The sequence below is a fragment of the Sarcophilus harrisii genome, chromosome 5 (assembly GCF_902635505.1).
Source record: "Sarcophilus harrisii chromosome 5, mSarHar1.11, whole genome shotgun sequence".
Taxonomy (NCBI): domain Eukaryota; kingdom Metazoa; phylum Chordata; class Mammalia; order Dasyuromorphia; family Dasyuridae; genus Sarcophilus; species Sarcophilus harrisii.
In genome coordinates this window covers 177,074,553-177,091,367 of record NC_045430.1, presented here as the reverse complement: position 1 = coordinate 177,091,367, position 16,815 = coordinate 177,074,553, and the positions used below count along the sequence as shown (strand labels likewise).

At 43.5% G+C, this 16,815-nt stretch overlaps 1 protein-coding gene across 1 annotated transcript in view; it reads left to right on the top strand.

Moving 5' to 3' along the window:
• The first annotated feature begins 1,549 nt into the window (after positions 1-1,549).
• The window catches only part of KCP (kielin cysteine rich BMP regulator), a 30,951-nt gene continuing 15,685 nt past the window's right edge, over positions 1,550-16,815 (top strand). The window contains exons 1-18 of the mRNA XM_031939032.1: positions 1,550-1,935; positions 2,600-2,783; positions 2,871-2,947; positions 3,296-3,380; positions 3,993-4,078; positions 4,198-4,294; positions 4,707-4,789; positions 5,202-5,295; positions 8,876-9,028; positions 9,187-9,293; positions 9,880-9,973; positions 11,062-11,235; positions 11,460-11,542; positions 11,792-11,885; positions 12,670-12,855; positions 12,957-13,127; positions 14,055-14,231; positions 15,931-16,016. Coding sequence (XP_031794892.1) covers positions 1,765-1,935; positions 2,600-2,783; positions 2,871-2,947; positions 3,296-3,380; positions 3,993-4,078; positions 4,198-4,294; positions 4,707-4,789; positions 5,202-5,295; positions 8,876-9,028; positions 9,187-9,293; positions 9,880-9,973; positions 11,062-11,235; positions 11,460-11,542; positions 11,792-11,885; positions 12,670-12,855; positions 12,957-13,127; positions 14,055-14,231; positions 15,931-16,016 — 2,202 coding nt within the window. The 5' untranslated portion in view covers positions 1,550-1,764. The remainder of the gene's footprint in view (positions 1,936-2,599; positions 2,784-2,870; positions 2,948-3,295; positions 3,381-3,992; positions 4,079-4,197; positions 4,295-4,706; positions 4,790-5,201; positions 5,296-8,875; positions 9,029-9,186; positions 9,294-9,879; positions 9,974-11,061; positions 11,236-11,459; positions 11,543-11,791; positions 11,886-12,669; positions 12,856-12,956; positions 13,128-14,054; positions 14,232-15,930; positions 16,017-16,815) is intronic.

The following is a 16,815-nucleotide window of genomic DNA, read 5'->3' as shown; positions in this document are numbered from 1 at the left end:
TGGGTAACTTTACAGCATTAACAATTGCCAAACCTCTTGTTCCAATTTTTCACCTCTTACCCCCCCCACCCCCTCCCCTAGATGGCAGGATGACCAGTAGATGTTAAATATATTAAAATATAACTTAGATACACAATAAGTATACATGACCAAAACATTATTTTGCTGTACAAAAAGAATCAGACTCTGAATTATTGTACAATTAGCTTGTGAAGGAAATCAAAAATGCATGTGTGCATAAATATAGGGATTGGGAATTCAATGTAATGGTTTTTAGTCATCTCCCAGAGTTCTTTTTCTGGGCATAGCTAGTTCAGTTCATTACTGCTCCATTAGAAATGATTTGGTTGATCTCGTTGCTGAGGATGGCCTGATCCATCAGAACTAGTCATCATCTAGTATTGTTGTTGAACAACAATATATATTATGATCTCCTGGTCCTGCTCATTTCACTCAGCATCAGTTCGTGTAAGTCTCTCCAGGCCTTTCTGAAATCATCCTGTTGGTCATTTCTTACAGAACAGTAATATTCCATAATTTTCATATACCACAATTTATTCAGCCATTCTCCAACTGATGGACATCCATTCAGTTTCCAGTTTCTAGCCACTACAAAAAGGGCTGCCACAAACATTCGTGCACATACAGGTCCCTTCTTTATAATCTCTTTGGGATATAATCCCAGTAGTAACACTGATGGATCAAAGGGTATGCACAGTTTGATAACTTTTTGAGCATAGTTCCAAACTACTCTCCAAAATGGTTGGATTCGTTCACAACTCCACCAACAATGCATCAATGTCCCAGTTTTCCCGCATCCCCTCCAACAATCATCACTATTTTTTCCTGTCATCTTAGCCAATCTGACAGGTGTGTAGTGGTATCTTAGAGTTGTCTTAATTTGCATTTCTCTGATTAATAATGACTTGGAGCATCTTTTCATATGACTAGAAATAGTTTCAATTTCTTCATCTGAGAATTGTCTGTTCATATCCTTTGACCATTTTTCAAATGGAGAATGGCTTGATTTTTTATAAATTAGAGTTAATTCTCTATATATTTTGGAAATGAGGCCTTTATCAGAACCTTTGATTGTAAAAATATTTTCCCAGTTTAGAATCAGGGATTCTAACTGGAAGCTACAATTCTAGGTTCCTCCTCCTATCTTCCAGCCCTGTCCCTGGGCTAGATTTTCTAATATTTCTCCACATCGGGGGCGCAGAGGCAAAAGGGTATTTGGCTGAGGTTGAGCAGCTTGGCACAAGTGGCCACTCTATGGGCTGCTGGGGACAAGCTATCATTTCCTTTCTTCTAGTAGCCTTGGAAAGTTAGAAGTCATTAGCTAGGTTCTGTTGTCCCTTGCTTGCCAGACCCCCCTTGGCCTTTGGGGTCTCAGTCAGAGGTGTCCAAGTTGTAGCTGGATGTATCCTTGCCTCCACACCCAAGAAGCTGCCCCCCAATTTCTGGCTATTCTTCTTCCCATCTCTTCCTATAACAACTCGGGAGCTGGGGAAATGGGGAAGATTTGCCCAAAGTCATTTGGCTAGTTGAAGACTGAGGATTCAGTTCTAAACCTACTGACTCCAGATCAGTTCTCTCTGGGAAGTATCCTCACCAGTCTGCTGGCAGTGAGGGGACCCAAAGGAAGGGGAATATCCTCTCCCATTCTGACTTTGGGGTCAGAATGCAGAATTGAGGGTCCCTGGTGGGTTCTACCCAGCTCTCTTGATTTCCCTTGTCCCTATTCATCCTGCTCCCACAGACATGGCAACCCTGGACCCAGGCCAATCAGCCAGGCTCGATGACATCAGTCACTACCAGCAACAGGCAGCTGGTCACCCACCCACTCTCTGTGCGTCTTTGGAAGAACAGCTACAAAAGGTGAAGGAGCAGCTACAGGAGCTGGGAGTCCTGGTGGCAGAACTCAGGGGACAGGTAGGAATGGGGCAGTGAGGGCAAGAAGAAGGGAGCTGGGCACAAGGACAATGAGGGAATCTTTAGACATGGAAGGGATCTTGGAGGTCATCTCATATCACCCCCCTCTTTTTACAGAAAAGGAAACTGAGTCCCAGAGAGGGCAAAGAAGTTCTTGCTCAGGTTATACAGGGAATAAGCAGCAAACTGGGATTCAAATCAAGGTCTTCCAACCAAATCCAGTGTTCTTTCCATGATTCAGTGACCTCAGGCTGGAAATTAGGTCTTTGGATTAAAAACAACCTACTTCTCCCTCATTGAAAAAGAAAAAGAAACACAAAACAATTGTTACAAATATGCGGAGTTACACAAAACAAATTTTTTCTTTGGTCTTGTCTAGCGGTGTGCCTCATTCTGTATTGAGCCCATGACCTCTCTCTCGGGGAAGGGTAGCCTGTTTTATCATCAGGGTCCTGGATTTGTGGTTGGTTGTGGCCATCAGGCAACCCTTTCCAGCTCTAAGTTCTATGACCGAATGATTTACTACTTAGTTTTGCCCTTAAAAAAAAAAGTGTGCGCTCTTTCTTCCCCTTGTGGTATAACAGTGGCTCCATGGCGGTGAGGAGGGGAGAAGGGGGAGTAGACATGGTCTAGATGAGCATGTGCATTACTGTCTATCTTACAGAACATGGACCTGCAGACCAGGGTAAAACATCTAGAGTCCTGTGAATGCCGTAGACCCCCTTGCACCTGGCAGGGCCAGGAGTGGCCAGAGGGAGCCCACTGGGAGCCAGATGGCTGCACCTCCTGTGTCTGCCTGCAGGGAAGGGCTCAGTGTTCTGCCGTCAGGGATGTGACCCACTGTCTTGGTGAGTTCTACAGCCATCTGGAGGAGTGGGGCTGGGGTCTGCGGGATTGGGGGTCACCCACAGTGACCGTTCTGTGTTTGGGGTCAGGATGCCACCATGGAGGCCAGGCTTATAGCAGCGGGGAGACCTTCTCCCTAGATGCTTGTACCACCTGTCACTGTCTGGTAAGCCTGGGAGTTTTCTGTTACCTTACCTTTACACACACACACCTGTCTATCTTCATTATCTTTCTCACACTGCACTTCCTTATTTCTCCCTTCTTAGGGGCTCTCCTTGACCTGATGCTATCCAAGGTGGGGGGCGGTTAGGGAACCTGAGGAGCCAAAATGCCAGAGGTTGAGATTAGTGTAGATGAGCCAGAGCTTCCCTCTGCTCTTGGGACTGCAGGACTTGAGCTGAACTGGTCCCTCTCCCTCTGGCTCCCGTTCCCACAGATCAGGGAAGTGGGGAGGGGGTATTGCTTTGGGTCTGAAGGCACAGTTGCCCAGTGCCTATTTCCTCCCCCCTCACAGGAAGGAAAGGTGACATGTAGCCAGTCACTATGTTCACGGCAGCCCTGCCTGGAGCCTAGGACATGCTGCCGGAGCTGTGAGCCAGGTCAGTCACTTGCCTCATCCCTCTTCTCCAAGTCCTAGACCTAGTTCTGGTAACTCACCCAGGATGCCCAGGGTACGAGGGGCACTCAACCAAGGCACCTTGTCCCCCTACCCTTTCAAAAATGGTTATTATAACATAGTTACTATATATAATATATTATAATAGAGTAATATAGTTTTGACAATCACTAACACAAACATTTCAATATAGAAAGAACAAGAGTGGATTCTATAGGGAGCGGAATCTTTCCGTACATGAAATTTATTTTTTTTTTAAAGTATATCTTGCCATCTTCCCATGGCCTGAGGTCTGACACAAAAGGATAGTCTTAATGACCAGGGGCTGCTTTTAGACAAGTTGAATTGCAGGCGCTCTTGCAGGCAGTTGGGAATCCAGCCCTGAAGCTGAGGAAAGTGGGAGGGTTGGAGAGAAAGGTACATTTGAATGGAAGTGGATGAGATGGCCAAGGAAGAGAATGAAAGAATGAACAAATGAATGGATATCTAGCATCTTGTGGGCACTTCCTACTTGTGAGGAGAGAGACAAACACACGTTAATGTGCAAGGAAACAAGCCTCCATTCTCCTCCCATTCTTTGTATCTTTGGCCCAAGAGCCCCAAGGCCGCGTCATCTGTCCTGGAGACAGAAAGGATGGAGAAACGTGGCATCCGGAGCCCTGTATCAGCTGCACTTGTCAGGTAAAAGATCCCAGCCAAGGGGAATGAGGGTCTGCAGGGGAGGGTCCTTGCATTCTTGGATGCTTATGGGGGAAAGAGGGCTGTTGAGCAGACCAAAGGATAGGACTTCTCTCCCATAGGATGGGACTGTTCAGTGCCTGGAGGCCTCATGTCCGGAGCTCCACTGCCTGGAGAGCTACACCCCCCCGGGGCAGTGTTGTCCAGTCTGTCGGCCAGGTGACTTCTTTGCCCCTCTCCCTCCCCGAGGACTACCTGTTTCCAGAGAGGGGCATCCTTACTTATTAAGACTGGGGTCCCATTGCCCCTTAGGTAACCCAAAGCCCCCATCTTCCCCAAGTCAAGAGGCTCAGGCTTCCTGCATTTATTCCAATGCCTGATGGGGGGGGGGGCTGCTTTTCCCACTCCTTCTCCAGTCCCTGAGGCCTGTGCCCCATTCATGGTGCTCCCCCCACCTCCCTACCCCATACACATGTCCTCCTGCCCAGAACTTCCTTCCCACCAATATCTTCCCCATCATGTTTCACCCTACTTTCCTCTTCCTCATTTCCTTTCCTTTCTTCCCTTGCTGGAAGTAGCCTCTTGAGAGGGAATCAGTTCCCCCTGTGAGCTGGGCTTCCCTTTTCCCCAGGCTGTGAGTATGAGGGTCAGCATCATGAGGAGGGGGCAGTCTTCCTATCCAGCTCCAACCCTTGCCTTAACTGCACCTGTCTGGTGAGTGAGGGCTTCCTCCCCCTGAGCCCCCTCTCCCACCTCCAGCTCTGCTCCTGAGCAAGAGGGTGGGAAGCTTGTGTCCTTTTCTTTTCATTTTTGAGAGTTTACCACCATTCCCCAAAGTCCTTGCTCTCAGCCCCATTCTTATCCTCCACGAACCCTTGGATCTGGAGGCAGGAGGTCGACTCTGTGCCTCCAAGCTCCTCCCTGCTTTGGTCAGCTTCTGCCCCAGCCCACTTCTCCCCTGACCATCTTTGACCTATCTTTTCAAGTCACTTAACCTCTCTGGGCCTCAGTTTCTCCATCTGTAAAACCAGCGGGGCAGACTCAAAGGCCTCCCAGATCTCCTCCAGCTCTGACTCTCTGGTCCTGGGATCCATCCCTGTGTGTCTCACTTCTTCCTGTGTTATAGAGGAGCCTGGTTCGCTGTGTGCCCGTGAAATGCCCGCCCAGCCCCTGTCCCAATCCGGTCTCAAGGCTTGGACACTGCTGCCCAAGCTGCCCAGGTGAGAGCTTCTGTCCTTCTTCAGCCAGATCTGGGCCCTCTTTGTTGACGGAGACCTTCCTCTTCCACATGGAGCCTCCAGCCGGTCTGTGTAGCAGTAGATGGAAGATCTGTCCTGGAGTCAAATCCAGCCTCAGACACTCAGTGGGATCCTGGACAAGTCATTTATTTCTACCTCAGTTTCCTCATTTAGTCAAGGAGCATAATGATAGCACCTACTCCCAGGGATGATAATATAATATTTAATAATATTATAATAATTGTGTGATAATAAATTAATATTATAATAATTAATTAATAAATTTATAATAAAATAATTTTTATAAAGTACTTAGCACACCTGGCACATAGTAGTTGCTTTAGTGAATATGTGTTTCCTTCCTACTATGTGTCAGATGCTAAACACAGGACTAAGGAAATACTAAAATCAAAGAAAGCACAAAAGAATAATAGCAATGATGAGCTCATTTATAGAAGGCAGAAATCTTTTTCTAAGCCACTCTGCTTACCAACAGATTAGTATGTCCTGGGAGCACCCTGCCTCCCATCACTCTTTATTAGCTCAGCCCTGGCTGAGGATGGGCCTGCCCCTGGCTTTCAGGGTTCCCATACGCCTTTCACGGCTTCCTGTTTTGGCTTTTCAGATACCTTTTACTTTTATATATGCATATATACATATACAAAATTTATACATATAATTTCTTTATCCATATGTCTATCTCTAATATCTATATCTATATACACCTTTTCAGGTACCTTTTATATATGCATATGTACATACATAATTATATATAAAATTTCTATTTCCATATATCTATCTCTATCTCTACTATCTATATCTACATATACTTTTCCAGGTACTGTTTATTTTTATATATGCATGTGTACATATATTATTTATTTATAAAATTTCTGTATCAGTATATCTATCTCTATCTCTACTATGTCTATATATATACCTTTTCAGGGACCTTTTACTTTTATATATACATATGTACACATATAGAATTATTTATATGTAAAATTTCTATATCAGTATATCTATCTACCATCTATACTTTTCAGGTATCTTTTATTTTTACATATGCATATATACATATATAATTATTTATTTATAATTTTTCCATATCAATATATCTATCTCTATCTCTACTATGTCTATATGTACCTTTTCAGGTACTTTTTACTTTTTTATATGCACATGTACATATATACAGTTATTTATATATAAACTTCTACATCCATATATCTATCTCTGTCTCTACTATCTCTCTTTATATGTACTTTTTCAAGTACCTATAGACCATAGAATCCTAGATCTAGTGTGGAAGAGACCTGAGAATCCACTGAGCCTAATTCTGCCATTTTACAGATGAGGAAACTGAGTGTCTAAGTGACTTGAGCATGGTCATACAGAGTTTGAGGTGGGATTTAACCCAGGTTTTCCTGATTCTAAGTAAGCTCCTTTTTCTCGTTGCTTGTGGAGGGTCTCTCACACATGTCCTGCTTTGTGGGACTGGGTTGGCTCGTGCTATAGCAGATTTACTCTGGTCCTGAAGTCAGGATAACCCCAAGTTCAAATCCAGTCATAGCCATTAACTAGCAGTGTGAGTCTGTTTCTGAGCCTCACTGTGGGGATAATAGTAGCACCAACTCACAGGTTGTAAGAATGAAATGAGGCAATATGTGTAAATTGCTTTGCAAACGTTGGAAAACCTTTGATGGACCCTTTCTCAAAGCTAGGATTAAAGAGAGGGAGCAGGGGAAGGATTTCCCTTTCATTCTCATGGGTTCAGTTGATGGCATCCACACTGGGTGCAGCAGAGAGTAGTTGCCACAAGGAGATCACCCCAAAAATGATGGAAAAAAGAGTCAGTGGCTCAGTCTTGGCAGTTTTTTTGGGGGGGGCTGCCCTCACCCATGAGAAGATTCAGAGGTTCCATGATGGGCAAACCAACTTTGCTCAAAAAGCCCTTTCAATGCCTTCCCTATGTTAAACTCATGCACGCCCACAAGTCTGGGTTATAATGCTACTAATCAATCATTTTCATTAGTATCTGACTCTGTGACCCCATTTGGAGTTTTCTTGGCAAGATACTGGAGTGGTTTGTCATTTTCTTCTTTAATTCATTTTATAAATGGGGAAACAGAGGCAAATAGGTTAAGTGACTTCCCAGGATCATACAGCAAGCAAATATCTGAGACCAAATCTAAACTTGGGGAGACAAATCTTCCTGATTCCAGGTCCAGCACTTTGTCCAATGCACCATTTAGCCCCCCTCCAGGTTACAATAAATATTAGCAATTATTCTCATTATTAGCACTGGTTCTACCTTCAAGGAAAACTAAGCTTTTCACCTCTAGTTCTATTTAACATCTTAAATTAGTGGGATCTTTGGGATTAAGTCTGGGAGAAACCTTAGAGATAATCTATTCCAACTCCCTTTGGAGGGAGACTGAGAGAGGAGACATAACCTGCTCAAGATAGTAAATGGATTTGAACCCAGCTCCAAATCCAGAATTCCCCTACTGGACCATGGTGCCTTTCTTGTCTTAGCAATAGTGGATGCTTTGGGCCTGATCTAAGCATGTCTGCTCACTGACAGAGCTCCAAGATACCTAGCTGGCTTTCTCATTTTGAAATTGGTGCCTTCTTCCAAGTTTCTCACTCCATTGTTTCCTGGTCCAGGGGTAGGTAAGAGTTGGAGGAGACCTTTCCTTTCCTCTCTTCTCCTTAAGTGCCTTCCCTGAGGTGATGAACTCCCACTAACCCAATGAACTGGTCACACATTTTCACTTCACCTCCTTCTCACAAATGACCCTTTCTTAGGCATCTCTAGGACAAAGAATCCCAGATTGTAACCGGAAGTAGGGTATTTCAATGGAAAGGGCACTGGACTCATAAAGAGACTGGTAGGGCTTTACAAGAGAGGTTTGGATTAGATCCTCTTCAAAATGTCTTCCAGCTGAAAGATTTCTTTTTTTTTTTAAATGCTTGTTAACTGTTCTTTTTTTCTCCATAGTAAAGACAGTTTTCAATATTCACTTTTCTAAGATTTTGAGTTCCAGTTTTTTCCCTCCTGCTCTTACTTCCCTTTCCCCCGAGACAGCAAATAATCTGATATACGTTATACATGTATAATCATTTAAACATATTTCCATATTAGTCATATTGTGAAAGAAAAATCAGAACAAAAGGGGAAAACCACGAGAAAGAAAAAGCAAACAAAGAAAAAAGGTAAAAACAGTATGCTTCTCCTGCATTCAGTCTCCATAGTTCTCTCTGGATGCAGATGGTAATTTCCATCTCAAGTTTTTTGGAATTGTCTTGGATCACTGTACTGCAGAGAAGAGCTAAATCTATCATAGCGATCATCACACAGTCTTCTAGCTGTGTGATTTTATAGTCGATAACATCATAAGTCCCTCACTCACAAGGCACACAGTTAGACAATATCCCACCCAAAGAAAGAAAGTTTTTTCATTGTGGTGATGGTGGGTGGGTGTGTGTCTGAGTGCAAGTGTGCAACTTCTCCTCATTGTCATGGTGATGTGTATCCCTTCTCTGTGTATCCATGCAGTGTGTGTGCTCAATGGACAGGAGTTTGCTGAGGGGGCCCACTGGGAGCCTGAAGGGCAGCCCTGTACCACCTGCTCTTGCCTCCGGGGTGTTCCTGTGTGCAGGGCTGTGGCCTGCACCCCACCTCCCTGCCAGCATCCCACTCAGTCCCCTGGTAAGTTCCCTGCTCCCTGGATCCCTCCCCTTGCAGTGCAATAATAGCCTCTGTTCAAGCTGGGGCCGCTGATCCACTGTTCAAGCAACCCTAGGTGACTCAACTTCTCCAAGAGATGCCCCCTTCTCTTGCCTTGCTCACCCCCCAGCCCTTTCCAGGTACCTGCTGCCCTAGGTGTGAGAGCTGTACCTACCAGGGACACATCTATGCCAATGGGCAGAACTTCACCAACCCCAGCCAGCCGTGTCACACCTGCCACTGCGAGGTACTTCCCACTAATGCTGCTGCCTCCTGAAACAGCCTCCTCATTTCTGTGTGAGACTGAAACATAACCACCGTATCAAGGGATTTCCCCTCACTGCCTTTTAAAAAAATGTCTTACTGTTGCTGAATTTTCTTTGTTTCTTCATCAAATCAGACTTCAGACACTTACTAGCTGTGCGACCTGGGCAAGTAATTTAGCTAATGCCTGCCTCAGTTTCCTCATCTGTAAAATGGGGGTAATAATAACACTTACCTCCCAATGTTGTCATGAGGATCAAATGAGACAATATTTAATCATTTAGCATACTTCCTGACATCCACTAGGTACTTAACAAATGCTTGTTCCCTACTCTTTCCCCGAGTCCTCCTTTACATCCCCCCAAATAGGACCATTTCTTTTAAGATACATAGTTTTTAGAAAACCAGCAATGTCTAACAATGTATGCTTTTTTTCTGCATCTTTAGTCTATTTCCTCTGTGATAAGAATTCTTTCTTTGCTATTCAAAAAACAGTATCATTAAAAATATATTTGTAAGAATGGAACCTTTTCCTCTTCCAATACTTACTGCATTCTCCTTATTCCCAGGATGGGACAGTCCTGTGTTCTCCAATTGACTGCCCACCCACAACCTGTATCAGGCCTCAGAAAGGACCAGGCCAGTGCTGCCCTAGGTGTCCAGGTATGTACTTAGTGATGACCTACCTGGATCAGTCCTCCCCAACCACCTACTTCCCCCTAAATTCAGGCTGGCCCAGCTGCAATGCTTCCTCCCTCTTCCCCTACCCTCCCATCCCCAATATTCTCTGAAAACATCCTACTCATCCCTTTGTAAATCTTTTTCAGCTTCCGTGCTCTCTGGTCTTGGTAGCTCAGGGCTTTTCAAACCTTTTCAGTCCTGTGAATTTCCCAGGTTTCAAAAGATAGAGGAGAGGATCTCACCATTCATTGCTGCACCCATCTGTTCATCCATATTGCCACTGCCAGTCTCCCACACCAATATTTTTATGTACACTAGGACTAAAAAATACTTTGGGGTAAACAGGAATTTGCCTTCAGGGCACTGCTTTGGGGGAGGGAACCTCTTCCCTCAGAATATGTTACATTGGGGTATACCTACTTTCAGGGTGCCATCATTATTGTGCCTCTCTCCCAGGTTTGATCTTTCCCTTCATTCCCGAGGAGCATAATCATTTCCTTTCGGCTACATTAAATTGTTGCTGCCTCCAGGAGGAAAAAAAAAATCTTATTTTGGCTCTGATGGACACACTTATATTTACATCCCTAGGAACATGAACCTTACTCTTTTCCATGGTTATCACACCATATTATCCCTGCCCCAAACTGGTACAGTGAGTGCCCTTTGCTAGGGAGGACCTAACCAACTGTTTGTTGGATTGGAGTGGGCTTGACTGAGTTGGTAAATGGTAATATGGACATCCCAGATGTGGGGGCATCTTCCTCCTCTATCTCAGAATGTCTCAAAGCTCCTCCTGCTAGGCCCTTCCCTCTGTGATTACCTGTTTACTCTGTATATATTTTCTATGTTCATAGTTGTTGGTATGTTGTCTCCCTCATCAGAATGTGAGCTCCTTGTTTTTTGCCTTTCTTTGCATGCCTGGCACTTACCACATTGCCCAGAACACAGCAATAAAATCTTGGTGATTGACTGACTGTTAAAAAAGCCATGTTTTCTCCTTGACTTTCTCAGTATCTCCACTTATTTCTCCCATATCCCCTCCCCACCCTTCACCTGGACCTGTGGGATAGACTGTGTATTGGAGAATCAGGTATTTGTGGATGGTGAAAGTTTCTCTCATTCCCGGGATCCCTGCCAAGAATGCCAGTGCCAGGGAGGCTGGGTCCACTGCCAGCCTCGAGCTTGCCCAGGACCCCCCTGTGCCCATCCATTACCTGGCTCCTGCTGCAAGAGCAAATGCAATGGTGATGTATGAGGGGGGTGGGTTGGGAAAGGGAGCCAGATCAGAATTCTAGAAGGGGAGGAGAGGGATCTCTCAGCATCTGACAGGGTTGCCTGCCTAGGTGGATGGGGAGGTTTGGGAGACATGGAGAGGTTTTCTGAAGGATTATCTGAAAATAATCAGAAGCTGGTGGACAGAGCCATGGGAGGGATGGGAACTCTACATTTAATTCTTTGATGCTCTCAGGTTGTGACTTTGGGGGAAAAGAGTATCCCAATGGAGTTGACTTCCCCCATCCTACAGATCGGTGCAGGGTCTGCCACTGCATTGTAAGTTTGGGCCCTGGGGATTAGGGAAGGAATGGGGGTCTTGATTAGCACAAAGGTAGGGAGGTAGGAAAGAAGGCAACTGGGGGCAGAACTCAGGTAGCCCCCTCTCTGTCTGCTGCTCTTTTGAACTGGCCCTACTTGAAGCTAAGGATCCTTAGAAGAAGGGAGGGCCTGATACTAGAATCAGTTGGAAATGCTATCCCAAGCTGAGGATGTCTATCTGTCCATCTGTCATCTCTCTGTTCACAGAATGGGAATGTGCAGTGCTTAACTCAACGGTGCCCCCCGCTGCCTTGCCCAGAGCCTTTTCTATCTCCGGGAGAGTGTTGTCCACAATGCCCAGGTACAGAGCCAACTCCCTCCACTACTCTTCCTCCTTTTGATCACGTTCCATCCTCTTCTTTTCTGCCAAGTGGAGGGTTGAGCACAGCAGGTGGGTAGGGGTTGGCAGGGTTAACTCCACTGGATGCCCAGTTTCTATTTCTGACTCTTCGTGCCTCCATTTAAAGTTTTTTTTTTTTTGGCAAAGATACTGGAATGGTTTGCTATTTGCTTTCTCTAGTTAATTTTACAAATAAAGAAGCTGACACTAGCAGGGTTAAGTGACTTACCCAGAGTCACACAGCTAGTAAGTGTCTACGGCTGGATTTGAACTCAGATTCCAGGCATGGGGCTCTATCCGCTGTGTCACCCAGCTGCCCCAAGTGGATCATGGATTGTAGATTGAGAGCGGAAAGGATCATCTAGTCTGTGAGGAAACAGGTCCAAAGAGATAAAAAGGCTTATTCCAGGTTATATAGTTAATAAGAAGCAGGCAGAATTTAAATTCAAGTCCTCTGGTTTCAAATATAGATAGATAAGTTTAGAGCTGGAAAAGCCTTTATGGATTATCTTGTTTAACCCCTTTAGTTTATATCCCAAAAAGGAACTGAGGGCCAGAGAAATAAAACCAAGTTGAATCAAAAAAGCATACTGGCACCCAGGCACACTGATTAAAGTGATTTACTCAAGATCACATAGGCAGCAGGGAGAGACCAGAAGTCAAACTGAAATTCCCTGGTGTCACATCCAATACTACGACTCTGCACATGTCTCAGGTCTCCCTGTGCCATTTTTCATTCTCTTAGTGCCCCCAGCTGACTGCTTGGTTCCTGGGATGCCCTCTGCCCATCACCAGCAATACTTCTCCCCACCTGGGGATCCATGTCGCCGCTGCCTCTGCCTCAATGGTTCCATTTCTTGCCAGAGACTTCCCTGTCCTCAAACATTCTGCACCCACCCCCTGCAAGGGGACTGCTGCCCCTCCTGTGATGGTAATATCCCTCTACATGTGGGGAGGGGGTAGGAAGAAGGTCTGGGAGGAACAGGGAGCTGAAAAGTCTTATGGGGAACTATCTTCTTTCTTTCTCCCCAGGCTGCTTATATAATGGAAAGGAGCTGTCCAATGGGCAACGCTTCACCTCCCAAACGTCCCCATGTCAAATATGCCTCTGCTGGGAGGGCAGTGTCACCTGTGAGGCAAAATCCTGTGCCCCTGTCCAGTGCCCCTTCCCTATCCAAGAGTCCTGCTGCCCAGTCTGTGATGGTGAGTGCCCTTGGGGGTATCAAATAGGGGGTTGGCTAAAGAATAGGCTTGAGGGGGGACTGTTGGAAATTGGATCATCCTTACTTTTTAAAAAAAATCATAAGAGAATATCAAGTGTCTTAATCATGGTATGTAAAGGAAGTCACATCAAGCTGAGAAACAGGTAGCTTGAGCCAGTTTCAGCTTTATTGGTTAGCAAGCATTTGTTAAGTGATTACTATGTGCCAAGCCCTGTGCTAAGAACTAAGGTCACAAGGAAAGGCAAAAACCTAGTCCTTGACCTTTAGAAATGTCCATGCTAATGGGGGGAAGCAATATATGAACAAAAAGATGCATATGAAAGAAAGGGAGAGAGAGAGTGACAGAGAAAGAGAATGAAAGACAGACAGAAAGAAATGGAAAGGGTGTTTTCATGAGAGTAACAAAAAGGACAGAATTATTACTTTTGTGACCTTGGAGACTTCTCTGGTTCTCAATTTCTCCATGTAAGAAATAGAGGTGGACTAAGTAAAATCTCAGTTCCAGCTCTATGTTGTGAAAGATTTACTCAATGAAGTTATAATTGTAGTAGGATGTGAACTCCAGGAAAACAGAATCCATTATATTTTGTTTTTAAATCTCCAGGGTCTAATTAGCACAGTGGCTTGTCCAGGTATTTAACAATGCTTCTAAAAACATGCCCCCATATCCTGCTCAGGATTTAGAATGTGGAAGGCAAGGGGGAAGGGATAGAAGTAGTGTTAATTTAGGTCTGGCATTGAACCTCTTGAATTCTCTCCCTCCTATTCTCATTTTAGTTCTCTGCCTGAGCAGTGAAGCCATTTACCTGAGACTTCTCTGGAGTAGGGTACAGGGTATAGGGCAAGCCCAAGCTCTCTCTTCTCCATGTCTTTTCCTCTTTGTCCTTTCACCATCGATTCTCCCTAGGGTGTGAGTACCTGGGGCAGCGGTACCTGAGCGTTCAGGAGTTCCCAGAGCCAGAAAATCCATGTAATTACTGTACCTGCATTGGGGGTTTTGTCTCCTGTGATCGTAGACCCTGTGACCAGCCAAGCTGCAGCCACCCACTCACCTTGCCTGGGCACTGTTGCCCCACCTGTGAGGGTAAATGTTGTTGATTTGTTTCAGTCGTGTATGATTCTTTGTGACCCCGTTTGGCAAAAATAATGGGATGGTTGCTATTCTCTTCTCCAGCTCATTTTACAAATGAGAAAACTGAGGCAGACAGGATTAAGGGTCTTAAGTGCCCAGGGTCACAACAAGTGAGTGTCTGAGGCCAGATTTGAACTCAGACAGATGATTCTTAAGGACTCCAGATTTAGTACGCTATCCCCTTAAGCACCTAGGTGCTTGGAGGGTAAACATGGGAACCAGCTTTTTAAGAGGCTCCATTATGTACCCCAATTTCATCTTTCCAACTTACTCAGAAAGAACCTTCTTTTGTCAGGACATTCTTTACCTACTCCTATATTTACCATATTTCTTTCAGAATTTAAATTCTTATCTCCCTCCTGGTCAACAAGTTACACCAACAAATATTTATTAGGTGATTATTATGTGCTAGGCATTGTGTTAAGTGCTAGGAAGGCAAATAAAGTCAAAGAAGGGCCTGCTGGATATCTACTAGATAAATTAGAGATGATCACAGAGGAAAGGCACCAGCACTAAAAAGTACCAAGGAAAAGGTTTCTTGCGTTTGAGATTTTTTTTTTTTTTGATTCTCCCAGTTAGTCCTTGCTACATATGGAAACTCCTTTGTCAAAATGTTTTTCCCTTTTCTGTTTAATTTTCTAGGTAGGAGTTATGTCTTCCAAGTAGAATGTAATGTCTTTAAGGGGAGAGACTGTTCCATTTTTGTTTATATCCCCATCACTTAATTTGTTGTTATTGAGTCATTTTTCAGTTCTTCCAACTCTTTGTGACCTCTATTTGGGATTTTCTTGGCAGAGATACTAGAGTAGTTTGCCATTTCCTTCTCCAGCTCATTTTACAGATAAGGAAATGGCAAACAGGGTTAAGTGATTTATCCAGGGTCTGACAGCTAGTGTCTGAGACCAGATTTGAAGTTAGGATTTGAATTTCTTAATTTCTAGACCAGTGTGTATCTAATTTATATTTTAATGTATTTAACATCTACTGGTCATCCTGTCATCTGGGGGAGGGGGTGGGGGGGTAAGAAGTAAAAAATTGGAACAAGAGGTTTGGCAATTGTTAATGCTGTAAAGTTACCCATGCATATATCCTGTAAATAAAAGGCTATTAAATTAAAAAAAAAAAAAAGAAAAAAAAAAGAAAAAAATTTCTAGACCAGTGCTTTAATTATTTTGTCACCTAGCAGCCTTCACTACTTAATAGGCGCTTCATAAATATTTGTCATATTGAATTGAATGACTGAAGAATGGGAGTTTGGAGTGCATTAATCTCCTATTATTATTTCCTTATCATTCTGTAATTCTATTTCCACTGACTTCATCTTCCTATAGTTCCCCCTGGGGAATTTCTCTTGCCTACGTGATTCTTCCTTCCATCCTTTAAGACCCACAAGTTTCACCTTTTCCAGTAAGTCTTCTCTCATTATTTCAACCCACACTGATCTCTCCCTTTCCATCTATAACTGCATTTTAGCACTTAAGTCTGAATTTTCATGTATATTTCGATTTCTTCAACTAGATGGTAAATTTGTTTCATGCAAGATCTTATCTTAAATTTCTGCTGACATGAACACATAGTAGGACTACATGAATACCAGTTGATTCATTGTCTTTGGTTCTCCTCTCATTGTTTTTCGGTCCTAATCCTTTAGGTTGCTTCTACAATGGGATCACTACTGCCCAAGGAGAAACCTTTCCTGACCCCATTGATTCTGCTTGCTCCTACTGTACCTGCCAAGTAAGTACCATCAGGACTAAGAAGATACTTTTTCCTTGACCCAAGAAGAAATTAAAGCAATAATTAGGAATTATTTTGCCCAATTGAATGCTAACAAATCTGGCAATCTAACTAAAATGGATGAATATTTACAAAAATATAAATTGCCCAGATTAACAAAAGAGGAAATAAATTACTTAAGCAGTCCCATTTTAGAAAAAAAGCATTGAAGAAACCATCAATGAAATCCCTAAGAAAAAATCTCCAGGGCCAGATGGATTTACAAATGAATTCTACCAAACATTTAAAGAACAATTAATTCTAATACTATGTGAATTATTGGGAAAAATAGGTAAAGAAGGGTCTTGCTAACTTCTTTCTATGACACAAATATGATACTAATACCTAAACCAAGAAGAGCCAAAATAGAGAAAGAAAATTACAGAGTAATCTCCCTGCTGAATATTGATGCAAAAATTTTAAATAAATATTAGCAAAGAGATTACAAAAATTTATCGAGATAATACATTATAAACAAATGAGATTTATACTAGAAATTTATCCTGGTTCAATATCAGGAAAACTATTGCCAAAATTGACTATATCAACAACAAAACTAATAGAAATCATTTGATAATCTCAATAGATGCAGAAAAGACTTTTAACAAAATATAGCAGCCATTCCTATTTAAAACACTAGAAAGTAAGCAGCATCTATCTGAAATCATCTGCAACCATTATTTGTAGTAGGGAGAAGCTACAACTATTCCCAATAAGATCAGGGGTGAAACAAGGATGCCCATTATCACCACTATTATTC